Genomic DNA, 19880 nt, shown 5'->3' on the forward strand with positions numbered 1-19880 from the left:
TCCTTCCTTCCTTCCTTCCTTCCTTCCTTCCTTCCTTCCTTCCTTCCATCCTTCCTTCCTTCCTTCCCTCCCTCCTTCCTTCCTCCCTTCCTCCCTTCTTTTTATAAGCTACAACCTTTTCTATCTGGTAAATAGGGTTTTTGGCAACTTGTAAAAAAATTTTTTTAAACATGATAGTCATGTTCTGTCAGTATGAACTATATGTTTAAACAACCAAAGAAAATCTCATTGCTAGGAAGAATATAAAAGAACCAATACTCGGAGATGGATGGCATAGTGAAAATCAAAAGGCTAAATTCAGCTCTAAGAGGTATTTGGCATATCCTGCATGATTTTTTCAAAAAATGATTTATTTGCCAACATTTTAATGTAGAGAATTTTAGACAGACTGTTTCATGTGTTCTCACCAAAAAAAAAAAAAAAAAAAATCTGGCAACCCTGTGTTGAAATTCTCAAAGTGGAGCTGAAAGTTATCCACTGTGGATGTTGCAGTTTTTCAGATATTTTTGTCTAAAGTGTTTCTTCACTTATTTATGGCTATCTGTCTGTACCTTAAGCATTTGAGGATTGACTTTTAGGTACAATAGTATGTGTTAAAATAGACATATTGACAATTTCCTCAGTAGTTCTCCAGTCAATCTTAGAGTCCTCTTGCAAAAATACTCATATTCCTTGGAGGCAGCTTCTCTCATTGCTGGCATATGGTTTGAGGCTGGGTTGGGGTCTGGGCAAAGCGTAAGCTCTATCTATCTAACTAATGGCTGTTCACTTCATTAGAGCTAAGCGCATGGCTGTTCATGTCACAAGGAGGATGAAAGTTACTTTTCTTCTTTGATCTCAATGTGCCCTTGAGATTTTTCAACGAGATGAAATTTCAGTCCATGTTGGACTTCAACTAGTATCTGTATAGAAATGCTTCCCTAGGAGCATCAAATGATGTGCCAAAGAAGTAATAATTTATTCTTGAATTGCTATTTCTTTAAAAAAAAAAAAATTACTGGGCGCCTGGGTGGCTCAGATGGTTAAGCGTCTGCCTTCGGCTCAGGTCATGATCCCAGGGTCCTGGGATCTAGTCCCGCATCAGGCTCTCTGCTCCTTGGGAGCCTGCTTCTCCCTCTGCCTCTCTCTCTCTGTCTCTCATGAATAAATAAATAAAATCTTTAAAAAAAAAATAATTACTTAGGGCGCCTGGGTGGCTCAGTTGGTTGAGCGACTGCCTTCGGCTCAGGTCATGATCCTGGAGTCCTGGGATCGAGTCCCACATGGGGCTCCCTGCTCAGCAGGGAGCCTGCTTCCCCCTCTGACCCTCCTCCCTCTCATGCTCTCCCTATCATTCTCTCTCTCTCAATAAATAAATAAAAATCCTTAAAAAATTTTAAAAAAATAATTACTTAAACTAAATCAATGACAGAATGACAAGTAAAACATGGCAAGGATTTACTTTCATCAATTATGTTCCCTATATTGTTTTATCTTGTTAAACACCTCAAAATAAGGTATATTAATTTTGTAGCTTTGGTTTAAACCAAATTCCATTTAAACATTACCATATTTATATTGGAAAACAAGTTTGGGGAGGTTTGCTAGCAATGGGAAATTTTTATGTTTACTGTAAGTGCTAGAAATAGGAAGCTCAGCCAAGCAAGAAATCAAGGTGTATCTATCATTTGTTGAAAAGTGGGTTGCTTCTGTTAGTCTGTTTCTTATTTAAAGAATGTAGGGAAGAATACTGTGTTTGAAGATATTAGAATAAACATTCTCATACAGTTTAATAGGTATGGTGAGTTGGCAATAAAATAATGTTCTTTCAGTATTGTTCAGGATGAGAAATAAGCTGACTCAAAATATTACTTAGCTGTATCAAGAATTTTCCATATTTGAAGTCTACTTTTCAAGTCACTATCACCCCAAATTTTACTTACAGTTGAAATTCCAAAGGAGAAACCACATTTTATATTAGTCACATGTAGCCATTTTCACAAGTACTATCAGCATAAAATTTGCTTCAGCTGCTGTATTTCAAATTAAAAAACATATTTGACGAACTGCAATTCTGCTTAAAGAGGATATTTTTTCCTCAATCAAATATTTATTTACAGAGAATATACATGGTTAATCAGAATGATAATTCAAAGTAAGAGTGACCTTGAAGCTGGTGTTAGGTTAGGTGCAGTGAATTAATGAAAACTGGATAGCCCAACAGATGGCCTTAATTTATGGTTTTGAAATACATGTCAGACAGACCAAAAGGACTAGGTTATTACTCTTACATTATGGTAGGAATGCCTCAGTCAGATATTATGCTCCTCATAATATGAAACATTTGTTGAGATCCTGTTATGTGAAAAAATATTCAGAAGTGACAATTATATAAGAAAATATTGAGATGATAGATGATAGAGATAAATGATATATATACATAGATAAACATCATCTATTCCAGAGAGTTTATAATCTACATAGGAAAATAAGTCACATTCTGAAAGGCAAATAATAAAAATAATGATAATACTAGGTGACCTAGACTGAGTGGCCAGTTAGTGACCAAGGTAGAAGGTAGTCTGGGCAAGGCTTATCCATTGAGACCTGAAGTGGCTGAGGGGCAGATTTTAAATTGAATATTTTCATCAGATAGCATTTGGAAGAGAAGAGCACAGCAAAGAAGCTGAGAAGCAGAAATTCTTCTATTATCATGAGGATTAATTGTACAATGAAAATAAAATATTTGAGTTCTAAATATAGGAGTGGATAATGCTCCTTTTAAGGAAAACTGGAAAAATGTTGTATAGAAGCCATATGCCTACACATTTCTGAGTAAGATTAAGGATTATGTTAAAGAAACAGCTCTCCAGCTGGATTAGGTAGACCATCCCTCCAACATTCAACAGGTTACTTAATTCCTATGATTCCCCTTGTCTTTCTGCTTTTAGCTTGACTATTCTAAGAGAATGATGCTAAGTTGGTCTTGTTATATTAAACAAGTAAAAAACGAAATATATAGTGGTGTCCCTTATGAGGCAGAAAAGTTTCTTGACGAAGTTTTTAATCACTTTTAGCAAAAATAAAGTTTTAGTATAGGCCCCTGTAGGTATATTTAAGTAAAAAAAAAAAAAAAATCACAGGCATTATTGAATACAAACTGAAATTTGAAAATTAGTATTTTTCTGTAAGCAGAACTTATGAATGAGAAGATGCAGAAAAATGGAATGTGCAATATAGTGTTTTAGGAAAGAAGATGAAACTTTAGATACAGGCTATTTCTGGGTGGGAAAAAGAGGTAACACCCATCCCTTGGATTAGGTGTTGAAAGATGCATGCAGTTCGGTATTATTCTATGCTTTTGGGCAACCAATTAGAAAAGTTATTACTTATCATGTAATAGCTAATACAGATGAATATCTGCCCCCATCAGCATAAATACTAAATTTAATTTATACTGTTGCCTCCACTGGAGAGAACATTTCCCCCCAAAACATAAAATAATAAACTATCAAAAAAAACCCTTACAATGCATTACTATGATTATATTTGAAGGATCCAAGTCTGTACAAGCCTGTTATTTCTGTTACTCAGATTAAATAAGAAATAGGAGTGATTACCTATTACTTGCAAAGTATGAGCTACCCCTGAATGCAGCCTGTTGATCATGATTGCCTTAAATTATTGCGCCTAATCCTGGGAAACACAATTTTTCCCACAACTTTCCTAAAAATAGAGATTACTGGTTTATCAATGCTCTGTTTCAGTGTGGAGTGATTCCTATATATTAGCTAAATATCCTTGCACTCTATTGATTTCTTTTTTGGGTTTCTACTTCCTATTTACTTATTTTCCAGTGCTCTGAACTGCCTGCCTTTTAAAAGGAGACGTTTTCTTCCTCAAAAACAATTTTTATTGTACCCTTCAAAATCAGAACGGCATTACTTCATGTTGTTACTTAGTTCTCTCATTAAATGTCTATCCTTCATCATTTTCCAGTTGTTTTTCTCTACTGAAAATAAATATTGGCATACCCTGGAGTGTTTGGACAAAGCTCTATCCTCCTCTCATCACGTTAACCCTTAATTATTAAAACTCTGGGTTCCTTGAAAGAGTTAACATACCCTCTCTTTTCTTAGGTTCTCCATATAGAGACAAAATCACCATAGCAATTCTTCAGCTACAAGAGGAAGGCAAGCTGCACATGATGAAGGAGAAATGGTGGAGGGGCAATGGCTGCCCGGAGGAGGAGAGCAAAGAGGCCAGTGCCCTGGGGGTTCAAAATATTGGTGGCATCTTCATTGTTCTGGCAGCCGGCTTGGTGCTCTCAGTTTTTGTGGCAGTGGGCGAGTTTTTATACAAATCCAAAAAAAACGCTCAATTGGAAAAGGTAAATGTCACTTTTTTACGATTCAAAGCAATTGCTGTTATACTACAACAAATTCTTTTTGATCTTTCCAAGCAAGGGTAATGCTTAGAACGGTGACCGCTAATTGTCCTCTGCCATTCATTCTCTAAGGGAGGTTCACAAAAAGAATCGGGATTAAGTTACAAGAATCTGTTTAAATTAAAGCTAGCTTCAGAACAAGTGACTATTTCTCCGGTCATTGAAGCCGGAGGCAAAGAGACACTTTTGCGGTGTAAAGTTCATTGCAGTTAGTTTAATGGAGAAATGCAATTAAGGAAGGAAGCAAATATCGGAAATTGTAATATGAAGGAAGAAATACTTCTCTATAGATAAAATGGGTTTTAAAATACAATCCTTAAGAATGGTTTCAAGTTAGAGGGTAGATGAAATTTTTATTTGAAGATTTTTAGTCTGATAAATTTCTAATTGAAAAAAAAATCTTAACTTGCATGGTGGAAATTACAGTTAATTTTCTAAATTAGTGAATGTGTGAAAATATTGTCGTTCCTTTCATGCCATTTAATGCTATTCTTAATAAGTCCTGTATTCCTTTGCACCAGAGTCTTTAGAAGAATATATATAAACCTCAAAAATATTGAGACTATAGCACTTTTACCCGAGATTTTAATACATTTAGTCTTTGGTACAAGTGTCTTTATGTTCCATTCTTGAAAAATTTGTGAATCTCATTTAATTATATATTTCTAGTGCTATAATTTCCTCGGTTCTATAAATATGAAGAATATTTATAGAAAAATCTCTCAGATGGTATATGACCCTTTTTGTATGTAAATTTATAGCTCTGAACATGAACTACTGCTTTACCATTTTTAAGTCTTCTGGCACCTCATTTACTTTTTGTATATAAACATCTCTTTTGTTTTTAATTAAAAAAAAAGTTTTTTAGGGCTTAACCTTTAGACCCTGTGTCACAGTGAGATTATATTCTCTTTCATATTTAAGAGGTTTATGAACTTTTACTGGTAAATATGAGGAGCAAAATATGAAATTAAAGATAATGTCATACATTAATATAAGGTAAATATATATTTGCTAATGTTCTTTGAACACTGACATCTGTAAAACTATTTTTGAAAAACAAAAACATTTTCCCTCTGTCTTTGGTAATTTTTGTTGCAATTACTTCTCCTTTCTGAAACCAAAATTTTGGATACAGCATTTCTATATTTTTACTTGACTACAGTATTTAACAGTTAGAAATAATGTTTTTATAAATGAGTATTTTGATAGTTTCCTTTTGTCCTTGAGTAAAATAACCAATTCAGAAGTTTGAAAAATTTAGAAATCATATGATTTATTTCCCCACAACATTCAGGATGGCTGTATCTGCTGACTTGGCTAAATCAAATATTTGTTGCACTAGTGTGACTGACGAATAAGTCTCAATATGCTTTTTATGTTATGATCCTTTTTTTAGTGTCAAAATCAGTTTTGAAATAAAATCCAAAGAACAAATCAAAGACAAAAAAACATTAGCTCATCAATGTCCGTTTTTACTATAATTTGGCAATAAATGTGTCATTTGGGTAGTTAATACTTAAAATGAGTCCAGAAATTACAGAAGGAATCTGGGGTTTTCTAATTGGAACCCTAAATCTCCATATGCAATGATTTTCTTTCAGTTATAGCTCAGTGTTAAAATAAAACCAATGAATTAATCTCTTGATATATGTGGTATTCTATTGCCCTTGTCTCTTTGTGTCCTAGCCGTATGATTTGCCTAGGCCATGTCTTAAGGCAAAATTAGTCTGTAAGCATTCTGTTAAAAAAACAAAACAAAAAACCCAAAACAAAGAACGTAGGGATTTAATTCTCTAAAATAACCTTCTTCATACTTACTATAAAAAACTAGTTTAGTTGAAATTCAGCTTTCTTGAATTTCTGTGGACCTGTATGACCTTCTAAAACAATTAGGAAAAGGAAATTAATGTACCTTTTTTGACTGAAGCAGATGAAACAAAAGAGACAACTGTGTTGATATTACATGAGGATTATTAGTCACATTCCCCAATGCTTTCACACTCTGTCTCCACATAACTTCCATAATGAAATCCAAATTCCCTAGCTTAGCAGACGAGGCACTTAAGGAGCTGTCCCTGTCTACCATTATAGTTCGATTTTTTGTTTCTCCCCAATTTGCACTTTTACTCCAGTCAAACTAAATTACTTTCAATTTTCCAATGTCATCCAGTTTTTCAAATTTTCTTCCATTTGACTTGAGCAAATCTTGACCATTTTTCTACCTGGCAAACTCCCACTAGTCATTTTAGACTAGTATCATTCAAGACTAGGTATCAACTTGCCCAGAAATCTTTCCCTAATCAATAGAGGTAATGGACGTGAGTACAGGACACAGCTGTTTCCACAAGGTTTTTATTTCCTATTCTGGTGGAAAAAAAATATGATGTGCATATCTTACTTCATTTTTACTTCGGTGATTTCAGGTACTGCCATCATTCCAAAAACATTTCCTACCCCTTTGAGAAAGTTGGGAAAGTTTTTTGCCCATTTTAAACCACATCCATCATTATGTCTAGATACCTTTTCTCTGTGAAGCCTATGCACATCTCCATTCTCCCTTAGCACACTATTTTATTCATATTTGTTGGTTTCTCTGTGTGGATGCCTCTCCCCCTACTAGACTCCCAGTTCCTTTAGGACAAAGACCTAGTGTTTTTGGTTTGTATCTCCAAGGTCCCAAACAGTGCCTGTTGGCGTAAGATAGATTGATCTATCATCTATTTATTTATTTATATCTTTCTTTCTATCTATTTAAATTAATAATGAAGTTGGTTCCAGGAAACTATTTAGAAAAGTATATCATAAAGAATAAAAAAAGAACTATGTTTCTATATAGTTCAAAAGAACTGTGTTTATAAAATAAATACTTATGGATTTATTAGAAGTGACCCATTTTATGTATTGTGATAAATTAGGTTCTTGGACTCCATTCTTTTTTATTTTTCTTGAGGAAAAGATTTTATTTAGTTGAGCTATACAGTTTGTTTAACACCTTACTTAATTTATTAAAATTAACCATAAAATATTCCTAGATTGTATCACAGTCAAGTTTATTTACACTTATAATTGTGACTTTAATTATATTTCTTAAATTTTAAAAGTAAGGTAAATATTTGTGATCATTCATTTACTCAATAATTATTTATTGAGAACTGAACATGCAAGAAATTATATTTTGCACATTGAATGTAAGCAATGATATAGTATTCATAATTCTAGCCCCAGTGTACTTTGCTATTTCTTTTCCCTTCTCTTTCTTCATTCTTTTCCTTCTTTCTGTAGGCTATAGTATTCAAGGATTTTTTAAAAAAAGAAATTTCCCGTCTTTATCTAAATAGGCTGCCAGACACGATATACACACAGTTCTAGTTGAATATGAATCTTACGGATAAAATTTATGAATAGCAAATAGCATGCATTTTGTAAAATATTAGTGGAGCAAATAGGTCTTGTGACTATAACTTTTTTATATTTTTGATAATTAGGAATAGTGTAAGAAAGTATCATTTTTAAATGAAGGAAGGTTAAAACTGAAAACAGAAGAAATTGCTGATATATATAGACCCTAGAACTTCAAAAACCATAAATTGCATTCCTTTCAGATAGCCACAAGATGGTGTATTACAATTTTGATAATATTTCATGGTTTTAATTTTGATGCAAATATTAATACATCAAAGATACATTGCTTTTCATTTATTTGAACTTTTAAAATAAGTAGGTATTTATTTTTCTGATTTTTCCAAAGTATAACCTGACCATTTGGAAAGATCCTCAAAATGTTTTTCCTTTCTGAATGTGTCTGAAAAAGTAACTAATCAACATGTACATTTTCTAATTGATTTTTTTCTTGCCTTACCTATTCCCTGATTTAAAAAATATTAATACTTAAGTTTCATTTGGTAAGAATCCAAGAAACTGTTATACATTTGAGGCAATTATCAGCGAATTTCAGGTTATGTGGATTTGCTTAAAAGGTCCTGTTTCTCCCTCCTAAGTCTTACTTATAACTGAAGAAAGCTATTTAAGATACAGAGTTTTGTTTTGTCTAGTAATATTTATGATAATATATTGGTTTTGTCAGCATGAATTAGAAGTGATTATAATTATTTTAATTTTAATTAAACTATTTTATAACAGAATTATGATTCATGTTTAAAATTGTTCAACATTTCTTAAATATTTTAACATGTCCTCTTTTAAAAGATGTACATAATTCTGACTTCTTTTGATTTCCAGCAAGAATAGTAATGTAACTTACACAGTTTAATTTTTTGTCTGATTTATATACAGAAATATTTTCTTTCCCATGCAATTGAAAATGGATTTGCCTGTAAAGATTGTTTCCTTGAACAGTTTGAACATGAATCTTTGAGTTTCCTGACATGAAAAGACTTAGCAACAAAAATATTCTTTCTTATTACTTAAGTATTAACAAAATTTAGTCAAAATGTCTGAGAAATAAAAAAATGTAAATTATTGCTCAGATATTGAATTTGTTTTGATTTGAGCTTTCCTTTAAGGTGATTGGAGGACATTTTAAGAACTACTTGGTATTGTTGTTTTCCAGGATATAGTATATTTTAGTCAATGTTGTTATTTGTATTATAGAACACTGGTCTATCATACTCCAGATAATCTCTAAATAATGATGTTTTTCCAGACACTGAAAGTTAAAAAAATTTTGGAGGGCACATAGAATGCTCTACAGTCTATAGTTGAATAACAAATGTAGAAGGAAGCTGTAACTCAGAGTAGAAGGACCAATGAATGAAACAGTACAATTTGGGGGAATGACAGAGAAAGTCAAAGTGGGTTAGTTTAATCCTGCAAGACTAGGGATCCTGGGTAAAAGATTATTTACAAGGAAAACGCTTTTCAAAGCTGGCTGAATCTGTATATCATGGAACCAGAAGAATGAAAACAGGTTGTCACTTTCAGAATGCTGAAGAAATTTGTTCTATTGGGACCAATGCTTTTTAAAAGAGGCCGTTTATTGGACAAGGCATAGGAATGCAACACTGCTATAAATCATCAGTAAAGATTTTATTTCAATATTTACCTTTTGCAAGTAATACCTATTAGCAAACCACAGAAAGGTGTGCTTTGGAATTTTAACAGCATTTAACTTTTTAGAAGTTAGAAGTTCTAAGTATATTTTCAGTATAATAAAATTTAGCCATAAAGCATGTTGCTATTCAGAAGTTAAAAGCTGCAAATAGACTTTGGACAAATAGTCCATTTTGTATTGTTTTTATGTTACTGCCTTTCTCTGAGAGCAGAACATCTCTCAATTTCTACCAATGACCTATATAAGGATTAACTAGATGGCTTTTAAAAATGTTTTTACATATAAATATAATATCATACTTAAAAATGAGATGCCAATCTTTTTTCATTCACTAATTTAGTTCCAAATCATCCAAAGGATTTTTAAGTCATTTGTTTATGATTAAGCCAGCCTCTATTTATGCACATAAATGATGTTTTAAAATTAAGATTGTAGCTGGATAATAATAATTTTACTACCTTATTTTTATAAATGACTTTAGAGTTTCTAAAGAGTAATATCTCATTTGAATACAAAGTTACCCTGAGAACTATGCAAATATCATTATCCATATTGTGCACATGAGGGTAAGTATCTCAAGGGTCAAGTGTTTCCCAAAGTCAAAGATGCCTACTCTCACACTTTTAAGCTATAGCATTTTGCACAAAATGGAGGTAGAATATTTAGCTAGTCTTCCTGGTAGTTTTTCTTCCTGAAGTTGCATTGATGCAATATGTGGAGTGCGAGTTTGAATTAGATAAACAGATTGTGGGCTTTGATCTTAAGCACTGGCTAGCTATTTCACTTTCCTAGACAATTAAGCATGAGTTTTGGAATTAAAAAAAAAAAAAAAAAGAAGATTTGGGCTCCTTTCTCAACTTTGTTCAACTTTGGATAAAATTACTTAACCTTTCTATACATCTCTTAAAATAAACAAATAAATGGGTTAGGAATATACCATAAATGAAAGTGTTTTAAAAATTAAGATAGTTAATATACACTGAGTATTTTGCATGTGTCTGGCATATAATAAGCAGCTATTGCTATAATATACTTATTTTATTCATAAAGCTGGTACATTTTAACTGATGGATCTTAAAAAGAGAGAGCTTTCTTGGAATTCAGCATTAGATATTTGGATGTTACATGTTTTGTTGAAAATTGTATCATTATGACTACTAGCAAAAATGTGATGATTAACGTTGCTTTTTTCTTAAAATGTATTTCATAGCTGTATTGACTAAAGTGGTGTTGAAGCTTGTCAGACCTTATTCATTGATTTTTCGAACTTAAGTAGGGGAAGTGTAAAAATGTATAATGATGCTTCATTTTTCTCTGTCTCACTGTATTTGCTAAATGCAATATAAAGATATTCAGTAACCGTTTCTGTAAGAGCCCAGGTTTCTGAGAACATTTTAATCTTTGGTTAAGTTTATCATTGTAAAATAACCGCAGCTAAAGCATAGGATGCTTTGTCATTTTATTCATTAAAAAATGTATTTCTTTTTGTCCCATATTTTTTTTCTGTCTGATTTATTACTTACTATTCAAAAATTAACATTGATTAAGAGCAGAGTCCAGGTAAAAGGCTCCACTGAAATTCAAGTACCTCTTCAGGAGGCGGGCTGAAATAATAAAAGCATTCAAAGAACTGTGGTCAAGAGAATAGCGCTCTTCTTTGAGCTCTGATACCAGTTGTCTGCATAACCTTGGGTAGATGATTTCTTGAGTTTGAGTTTCTCTAGCTGTAAAATTAAAGTGATGAAGCAATAAGATCACTGCAGAACTTGCGCGTAAAATGTCCTGACAGCCGCGCAGCTAATCTAAATAACTTTTTTTTTTTTTTCAAAATGAGAGCTGCTCTGGAACTGAATATCAAGATCAAAGTTGCTATATACATTTTTGACATGAGTGTCTTAACTAGTCATTTTCCATCTTTCATTGCTCACTGTTACATTCATATAGCCTGAGGTCAATTTATACTTCTGATGTATATAGCATTAGCACTTTGATATTTTTAAAATCCTGTCAATTAAGAAGAGTATAAATCAAAAGGAATGTGTCATATTAAATGACAACTATTTTCCTCATTTAATACACCAATATTTATACAAAATATCACATATTATGTTCTATATACTTTTATGCCATTTTAGTTATTATTGAGTTGATTTAGTTTTATCTAATGTGGGATAATTTTATGCAGGGATCACAGTGACTGTTTGGATTTGTCTTTATGACATGCAACTTGGAATTCTTGGTCAAATGGCCTATGGCATCAGAAATTAATTAGAAAAGCATCTGAGAATGGGCTGGTTATCCATAATCAGTTAACAAACTGAAGGACAAACTCAAAACAAGTTTAGTTAATATATGCTAGAATATTGAGCTATAAATCTGATAGAAGTAGCTTGAAGATGTTTTGGTGGGATTTCCAATAGGAACTGTATGCATAAATGGTTGGAAATTATTCTGAATGAAAATGGAGTATCATTTAGTTCATTTTATACTATCAAAAAATAGGACAGCAAGACACATAAGATAGAGTTTTCTCCTTAAAAAATAAATACAGAGTGCATAATATCTTGATTATTTTGCCTTTGGGTGATAAATGACTACATATATTCAACATGCAAGTGATGAGCTTCAAAGTTTAAAAATTCAAATTGGTTATTTTTCATCAGTTGCTGTTTTTAAAAGAGACATTGCTAAATATAAAGATCTTAACTTAAAAATGTAGTTTATGTCAGTGTTCAATGTGGAACATATTTACACCTAGATTTCTACTCTTTAAAAAATCATGTGCTTCACCAAGTGCTGTCACATCATGTGATCATATAAACACATCTATAAGTTAGAAAGTTAAGCTATTAAGAATAAATTTTTCTATACACCAATAATGATATTCTTGAGAACAATTTTCTGTGGACTATTAATGTTGTCTTATTATACTCAAAATAAAAAATACAGTCTTTATTAAAAAATAATGTAAATATAGCCAAATTTATACTTTTAAGGTTTCCAGGCCTTCATCATTTCTAGAATTAGTGATGTGTAAATACAGGTTGCCTCATTAAATATAGTGAATTTTATAATGAGTTTTACTAATTTAAATGCAATTATACATGCTAACAGCTCAAAGATTTAAATTTTCATTTTCAGGAATCTTCTATATGGTTAGTGCCACCCTACCATCCAGACACTGTTTAGTAAACTTTTGAAACTTACTAAAAGAGGTTTTTAATAATGGTTAGTATCCTTGTGCCTTTCTTTTTTCTTTTTGTAGTCTGTTATATTAATGTGGAGAAACATTTTTGTGGTTGTTTTCACCCTAAGAAACTTACCTTATTTAATGACACAATTTGTGGTTTTCCATTCCTAAGGAAAAGTGATTTGAAAAAAAGCAACATAGTTTTCGTTTCCTTCCTCCCACCCACCTCCCTTCCTGCTTTTCCTTCCCCCGCTTCCCTCCCTCCCACATTCCCTCTTTCCTTCCTTTCTTCCTTTTCTATTGCTCTCTTTTTCTTTTATTCTTTCTTCTGCTCTCCTTTCTCCTCTCCTCCTCCCCCTCCCCCCGCCTTTTCCTTCTTCTTTATTACAAGCCAGGAAACTCCTGTTAAGTGCACTTGGGTTTTTCAAAGCCTGATTTCATAGTTCAACAAAAAAGACATTTTTCAAAATTCCAATTACTATATGAAGTAGGAAAGATATTGTCTCTTGAATGATAATGTTAGAACTTTATTTAAAAGTGAGACAGTAATTTTTGGGCAACACAAAGCACAGAGAAGCAACTATAATCCACAAGCATATCTATAGTTTCAACTTTAAATTCTTACATAGATTACAATATGGAATTTGCATTCTAAAGCTTTTAAAAAAGTAAAGAACATGTGTTTGCCTGGTGCCACAAGTGAACAGTACTTTATGATATCATTAAATTCTTTAAATTTCCCGTTTATTCTAAATTCCTGCTCAGATCTTAAGGTTTTCATAGTTTTGTGAAGGATTAGAAATATTCTACATGTGAGAAGAGAACCTATGGTCTCACAGTGACTTTATTAGTAACCTAAAGTAAAACTACTTTTTAGGTAAACTGACAGTGATAGATCAAAAGAGAACTGGTAAAATTTAGCTCATTCAGAGAAAAAAAATTTAATAAAAGTAGTAATTTGACAATAAATAACCAAAGCTATTGGTTGGGTGATTAAAGGCTGTTTGATTAAAATGTTCACTTTCTAATAGCTTTGTAGGTTAGATAAAGCCTAAAATGGTATTGGTGGGGTTACATGTTTATAATTTTCAGAGTTTTTAAATTTGTAAATATAATTCATTTAAGATAATTTAATTTATGAAAGATGAAAGTATTGTGATCTTTGGTGCAGGTTTTTTACCTACATTTTATATTACACAGCATTATAAATGTTATATATTATATAAAATTGTCTAAAAAGAGCTTTATATGCCTTTATTTGTAGTCTGAAGTTAAGTCTAGGGTACTAAGTTCAGTTTACTCTTTAACTTACTAGAAATAAAATTGAGTCATTTCATCTTTGAATGGATATGTATATTTATAAGACCTTTTTTTCCAAAGGAAATCAATTGTGTAGGCCACTCTCTTAGTATGCACAAAAAAATAATTAATATATCTATTCCATTATTTTTTGAAACTAATATATTCAAAATGTCTACAAATCGAGTTTGCCAAGAAGAGGGTGTGATCAATTATTTAACATATGGGAAATTTATTCATTTTAAATGAAGGCTTATTTCAAACAATTCAACGTTATTCACATCCTATAACATTTTAAAGTGTCAATGGCATCAAGTTCTGACCTTGTTATATTATCTAATCAATTCTTCTGTTAAATGTTTCAACAGAGAGCCAAGACTAAGTTACCTCAAGACTATGTATTCTTCCCCCTTTTGGAGTCAGATTTTTCCATTTCTACAGTGTTGTCATCATCACCATCTTCATCATCATTATCATCATGTTCTTAATAAGTACATCTAATAGTAGGTATTAAGCAATGAGAAACACTGTGTCCATATACTGGCTGTCAGGTGTCATATAAATCCTTTAATAGAAATATAATTCATGAACTTCTGAACTGTATAATTTAACACATTATAAATAATGCATGGCAGTAACTGTAGTTAATGGGGAATTCATGTGTAGCATTTAATCACCACCCACTATAAATACTAATAAATTAATATTTTTACTAATTTAATGTTATTAAACAAATACCAAAGTTTTACCTTGATTAATCAGGTATCTTGTATACATGCTTACTAAGCTTCTGAAAAAAACTTTTTTAAACAGTTGAATTAAACACATTGTTAATTAAGAGTTCAAATATTAGGGTCATGTGTAGCTACAGTTAAAATTCAGTCAACATTTAAAGGATACATGTGTGTTCAGTCAGTGCCATGAGAACTTGATTTCTGCTCTTTACAATTTAGTGAGAGGGATACATAGAAGTCCCAGGCCAGATAGAAAAAAAACATGACAATGAGTGCAAAATACTAAAGGGACAAAACCAAATTGAGTGAAAATAATGAGCCTGGTCAATTGGAAAGTGATTTCTGAATAAGTTAAAGAGTGAATCATGTCCTGAGGTAAAGGGGTAAAGTTGGATTGTTATGAAGGATGAAAGAACTCTGCAGGGTCCTAGAGCAAGGGGAAGCAAAGGAGAAAAACCCTGGAAGTCCAAGCAAAAAAGAGTGTGTTAGAGAAAAAACAAATGGGGAGGGTGGAGAGCTAAATCATGGAAGTCATGATGGGGGAAAAAACCCCCAAAAAACAGATTTGGATTTTACCTGTTTCTTAGACAAAGAAATGCTATTAATAAGTGGTTTAAAAATAGATTTTTCTGGTATCTGTGAGCCTTTTGGGAGGGAATAGCCTAGACATACAATTGAGAAGACCACTAAGGAAACTGTTCAGGAACGCATTAAAGAGAAATGAGGATTAGCCAGGAATGGACAAGAAGATACTAAGACGGGGTCAAAAATCACAAAATTGGGTTATCAGGATATCTTGCTGGCATCTCAGGTATGAGCTGCAGAAAGTGACTTCCCTTTTTTCTGAATCAGTTTTTGTCAAAGAGATGCTTACTTTAATTCAAAGTATTGGTTTGAGTGTCACAAAAGATTATGTGTGCAAAATATTTTTTAAAAAACCACATATATGCTATTAAATATTGTTTGGAATTAGCCTAAGCTGATAAACAATAAAGCAGCAACATCTAAAGCAAAAAATAAGTCTTCACATGCAAATTTGATTAGGTTTATTTCATTATGTTTTCATATCACTTTTTGGAATTGTGTAAATTTTTCATATTTGTCCACATTTTTGGTCGTTGTCCGCATTTTTAGTTCTTACACAGAAAGAGCCTAAGTCTCAGCCCATCTGAATTCCAACTACAATATGCAACTGGTTCATGAATCTGATTTATATGTAACTAACATACGTGTATCTCAATTAGTTGGGGAAGAGGACTGATAAAATTTTGTTTCACATATATGACTCTGTAATAGGAATTGTGAGGAGTGTGTAACCATGAGCCCCAGATACACAGAATTTCTAGCAAATCTATTGCCAATGAAATGGGAATTAAAAATAATATTTATAGGGTCATTTTATCTTGATGGGATGAAACATTTGCCAGCTTTCAATTATCAAGCTGATGTTGACCAAAAAAAGTTAATATTTGTTCATGTATTTTTAACATGCTACAGTTTGTCATTTCATGATTAAATCATGTTTGTTTGTAATCATCATCAATAGTTTTATAGGCATAATCACACAAAGATATAATGAGTACCAGAAATTATTTTCCATGTTTTTATGTCTAAATGTGTGAGTACTATTTTTGTTCTGTTTTGAGATGCACAATGGAAGAATCCATGTTTAAAGAAAATTTTCATATTTCATGCTGTGATCTAAAAAAGTAGTACATTTCTTCTAATCTGTTAAAAGATCAAGAATGGATTTCTGGTTACTGATTTGTGTACATGTGTTTGTATTTAAATTTTAAGGTAGATCTATATTTTATGATGTTAGTCAATTTTACATCTGAAAATCTTACTCAACATAGACATCTTCTATGCATTCCTTGTTGGCAGTTTATTTCACTATCAGCTGGAGATTTTCTTTAAACTAGCCCACTTGGCAAAGATACTTTAATGATCACGAGTTGTGTATTAAAAGTGCAACACCTGCTCTCACCTTTATAATGAAATTTTTCAAACCTTCAAGGCTGCAGTGTTGACAAGCCTCTTGAAGGTGATTTTAATATTATTGCTGGGTGGTTGCAGTTGGCCTGTGTTTTAATATCTCACTCTCTGTGTTATTCTTAGAGGTCCTTCTGTAGCGCCATGGTGGAAGAGCTGAGGATGTCCCTGAAATGCCAGCGTCGGTTAAAACACAAGCCACAGGCCCCGGTTATTGTGAAAACAGAAGAGGTCATCAACATGCACACATTTAACGACAGAAGGTTGCCAGGTAAAGAAACCATGGCATGAAGCTGGGAGGCCAAACACCCAAGCACAAACTGTCGTCCTTTTTTTCCAAACAATTTAGCGAGAATGTTTCCTGTGGAAATATGCAACCTGTGCAAAATAAAATGAGTTACCTCATGCCGCTGTGTCTATGAACTAGAGACTCTGTGATCTAAGCAGTTGCAATGATCAGACTTGATTTACAAGCATCATGGATCAACCAAGTTACACTGGGTTACACTGTTTATCATGGGTTCCTCCCTTCTTTTGAGTGAATGTTACACGCGCATTTTGTGGCTAGTTTCAAATGCAGTCCAGTAAGAAATTACAGGTTCCTTTTGAAGTCCAACTGTTGCCAGGAGGTGGAATATCAATGCCCCAAGGGTAACCAGTAAAAAAAAAAAAAAAAAAAAAATCATTAAGAATAAAAATACTTGGAATCAGCAAAAACTGTAGTGTTACAAGAAACAGTACAGTCTTCTGACACCCAGATAATATAGGTGGTGATGTTACTAGCCCCCAACTACTCAGTATAATGATCATCTGAATAGTGATACGTGTTTATAGGATGTGAAAAAAATGTAATGCAAAACAAATCTGAATTTCATGGCAAGTGGAATATAAAGCAGATATTCATCAGTGTTTTTCTTTCTTTCTTTCTTTTGACAGTCTGTGTCACTGATTGAGATAGAAATGTCAAATACCAAGGCAATAATGTTTTTTGTTAACTTTACCAAGGCAAGAGATTTAACATACAACTCTACCAGGTCCCCACCTATCCCCTTACGCCTTTTCCCCAACCCCGTACCAAGAATAAAAAAGCAACAGTTGGTTCAGAGATTCTGAATTAAAAAGGATGATGTTTTGCAATCGTTGTTGTAAGTTGTAAAAGAGGGCTGGATATCGATGGCTATGTGGAAGACTGAAGCTTTCATTCTAACATTCAGATATGTTAATCTAAGCCCTTGTTCCTGCTATAAACGAACTTGATGGAGCCTGGGCAGATCTCGGTGGAAGGAGAAAGGGGACTGACTGGTCAACCATAGAAAAGGATGTGTGGAGAACTTTGAAGTGGACTGCGTTTATCAGTACAGTCACAATGTTAAATGAACAAAATTCTTGAGCAGTTTTTTTCAAAAACATGTTCAGGTTTATTTGTGGAAATGCAAGATTTCTATGAAAATAGTTTTTGTATGGAAATTTTTGTAATACTTTTTATCAACAAAATAAGAGCACGTGTTCCTGTCAGGGGTGTGATGTCAAGCATGAATGGTAGTGCGTGTGCACCACCAACGTTTGGTGAAAACTATTTTTATCAAGAAAAAAAGGAATCATAGAAGAGAAATATTTTCAAGTTAGAGAATATAAAAGCTAGGTGCACTACCGTCACTGCTTACCATGCCACACCCCTGGTTTCCACGAGGCTGATAACATACTGTAATGAACAGTTGTGTGTAAAATGGTAAAAGACACAGACCTCTTGACAATATTGTGATAACAGTTGAGTGCACACAGTTTGCTGTTTGAATCCAATGCACAAAATTAAAAAAAATCATTAAAATTATGTCCATTTTACTTTCAGCTTTGACTTTCATTTTTCTCTTGTATGTGTATAAGAATGCACAGTATGTTCATTGCTTGAGGAGAAGTCCACTTCCTGAAGCCTTCTAGGTCATCAAGGATGGCCACTGCCCAACCACCTGGAGAAAAGAAGAAAAAGGCTCAGTGATGAACTACGCAGATGTAGGAAAAGCTGGACTGGGATAGAACCTGTAATCTTTCAGTTTAGGGCAATTTAAATGAGAAAAAGAGCAGTTCTAGAAGTAGCAGTCATGATCTTGCTTCTTCTCTGAGTAGATATTGACTATATTTGATAGGGTTGTGTAAGACTGTATCATGTTTACTATGTGATATTTGAAGTTCAACTTATGTCCAATTTAAGAATTGCCTTGTGCATTGGTAATTCAGTGTAATTCAGCAAAGGGAGAGGAGAAGATAGGCTCAATACCAACAATTAGTAATGATGTGGTTTAGATGGTAACATCCTAACAGAATTTGTTTAAAACAAATAAGGTAACCATCTTAATTACAGGTGACCCCCCCCACCCAAATAAATAAATAAATAAATAAGAAAAAGCTCTGTATTTTTTAAACATGTAGAACTTGCATAATCAAATTGCTAATATCTGATTAAATTAAAAATTAAATGCCCAAGTATTTTAAAAATTTCTAGTGTCAGTTATTTTCAATTAAAATTCATATTTCAATGATAATTTTGTCCCCAAATTTAATGTTAGAGAGTTACACAAGCCACTACTAAAAATCTCAGCATTGTTTTTTTTTCCATGGTAAATAGCTTCAATATATCTCATAAAAATGTTCAGATTTTGGATAATATTAAGTTTCTTATCAATCAGGTTCTAATCAGATTTTAAAGCACTTTTTAAGATCAATTCTTCCTTATATTAAACAAACTTAATAATAGGCTAGAAATGACAATTTTAACTTTTTTTTAAGTAGACAGGAAATAATTATTTTGATTTTTGGTAAAATGTGGCAATTATTTTAATCAAGTATTAGATTTAACAATTTTGAAAAGTGTAAAAAAACTGCTGCATTTTTTACTCTAATGGTAATTTAAAATATATAAACAATGTATAATATTTAATTTTTATCCTTTTCCTAAAAGGTTTTCTACGTCATTGCCAAAACAGATTTTTCCGTACTTATTAGGTACTTATGCATATATGAGATACTATTCTTTTCTTTTTTTTTTTGAGATACTATTCTTAATAAAATCTTGATTACTTTCAAAATAATTTCAACCAGGGGTGCCTGGGTGGCTCAGTCGTTAAGCATCTGCCTTCAGCTCAGGTCATGGTCCCAGGGTCCTGGGAT

General features: G+C 32.5%; 1 protein-coding gene across 1 annotated transcript in view; it reads left to right on the forward strand.

The window, feature by feature from the left end:
- The window catches only part of GRIK2 (glutamate ionotropic receptor kainate type subunit 2), a 668139-nt gene extending 648982 nt beyond the window's left edge, over positions 1-19157 (forward strand). Inside the window, exons 16-17 of the mRNA XM_034991619.1 lie at positions 4119-4369; positions 16842-19157. Coding sequence (XP_034847510.1) covers positions 4119-4369; positions 16842-17006 — 416 coding nt within the window. The 3' untranslated portion in view covers positions 17007-19157. The remainder of the gene's footprint in view (positions 1-4118; positions 4370-16841) is intronic.
- The last annotated feature ends 723 nt before the right edge of the window (positions 19158-19880 follow it).

Source organism: Mirounga leonina, unplaced genomic scaffold (assembly GCF_011800145.1).
Source record: "Mirounga leonina isolate KUSES-001 unplaced genomic scaffold, KU_Mleo_1.0 Mir_53, whole genome shotgun sequence".
Lineage (NCBI taxonomy): Eukaryota > Metazoa > Chordata > Mammalia > Carnivora > Phocidae > Mirounga > Mirounga leonina.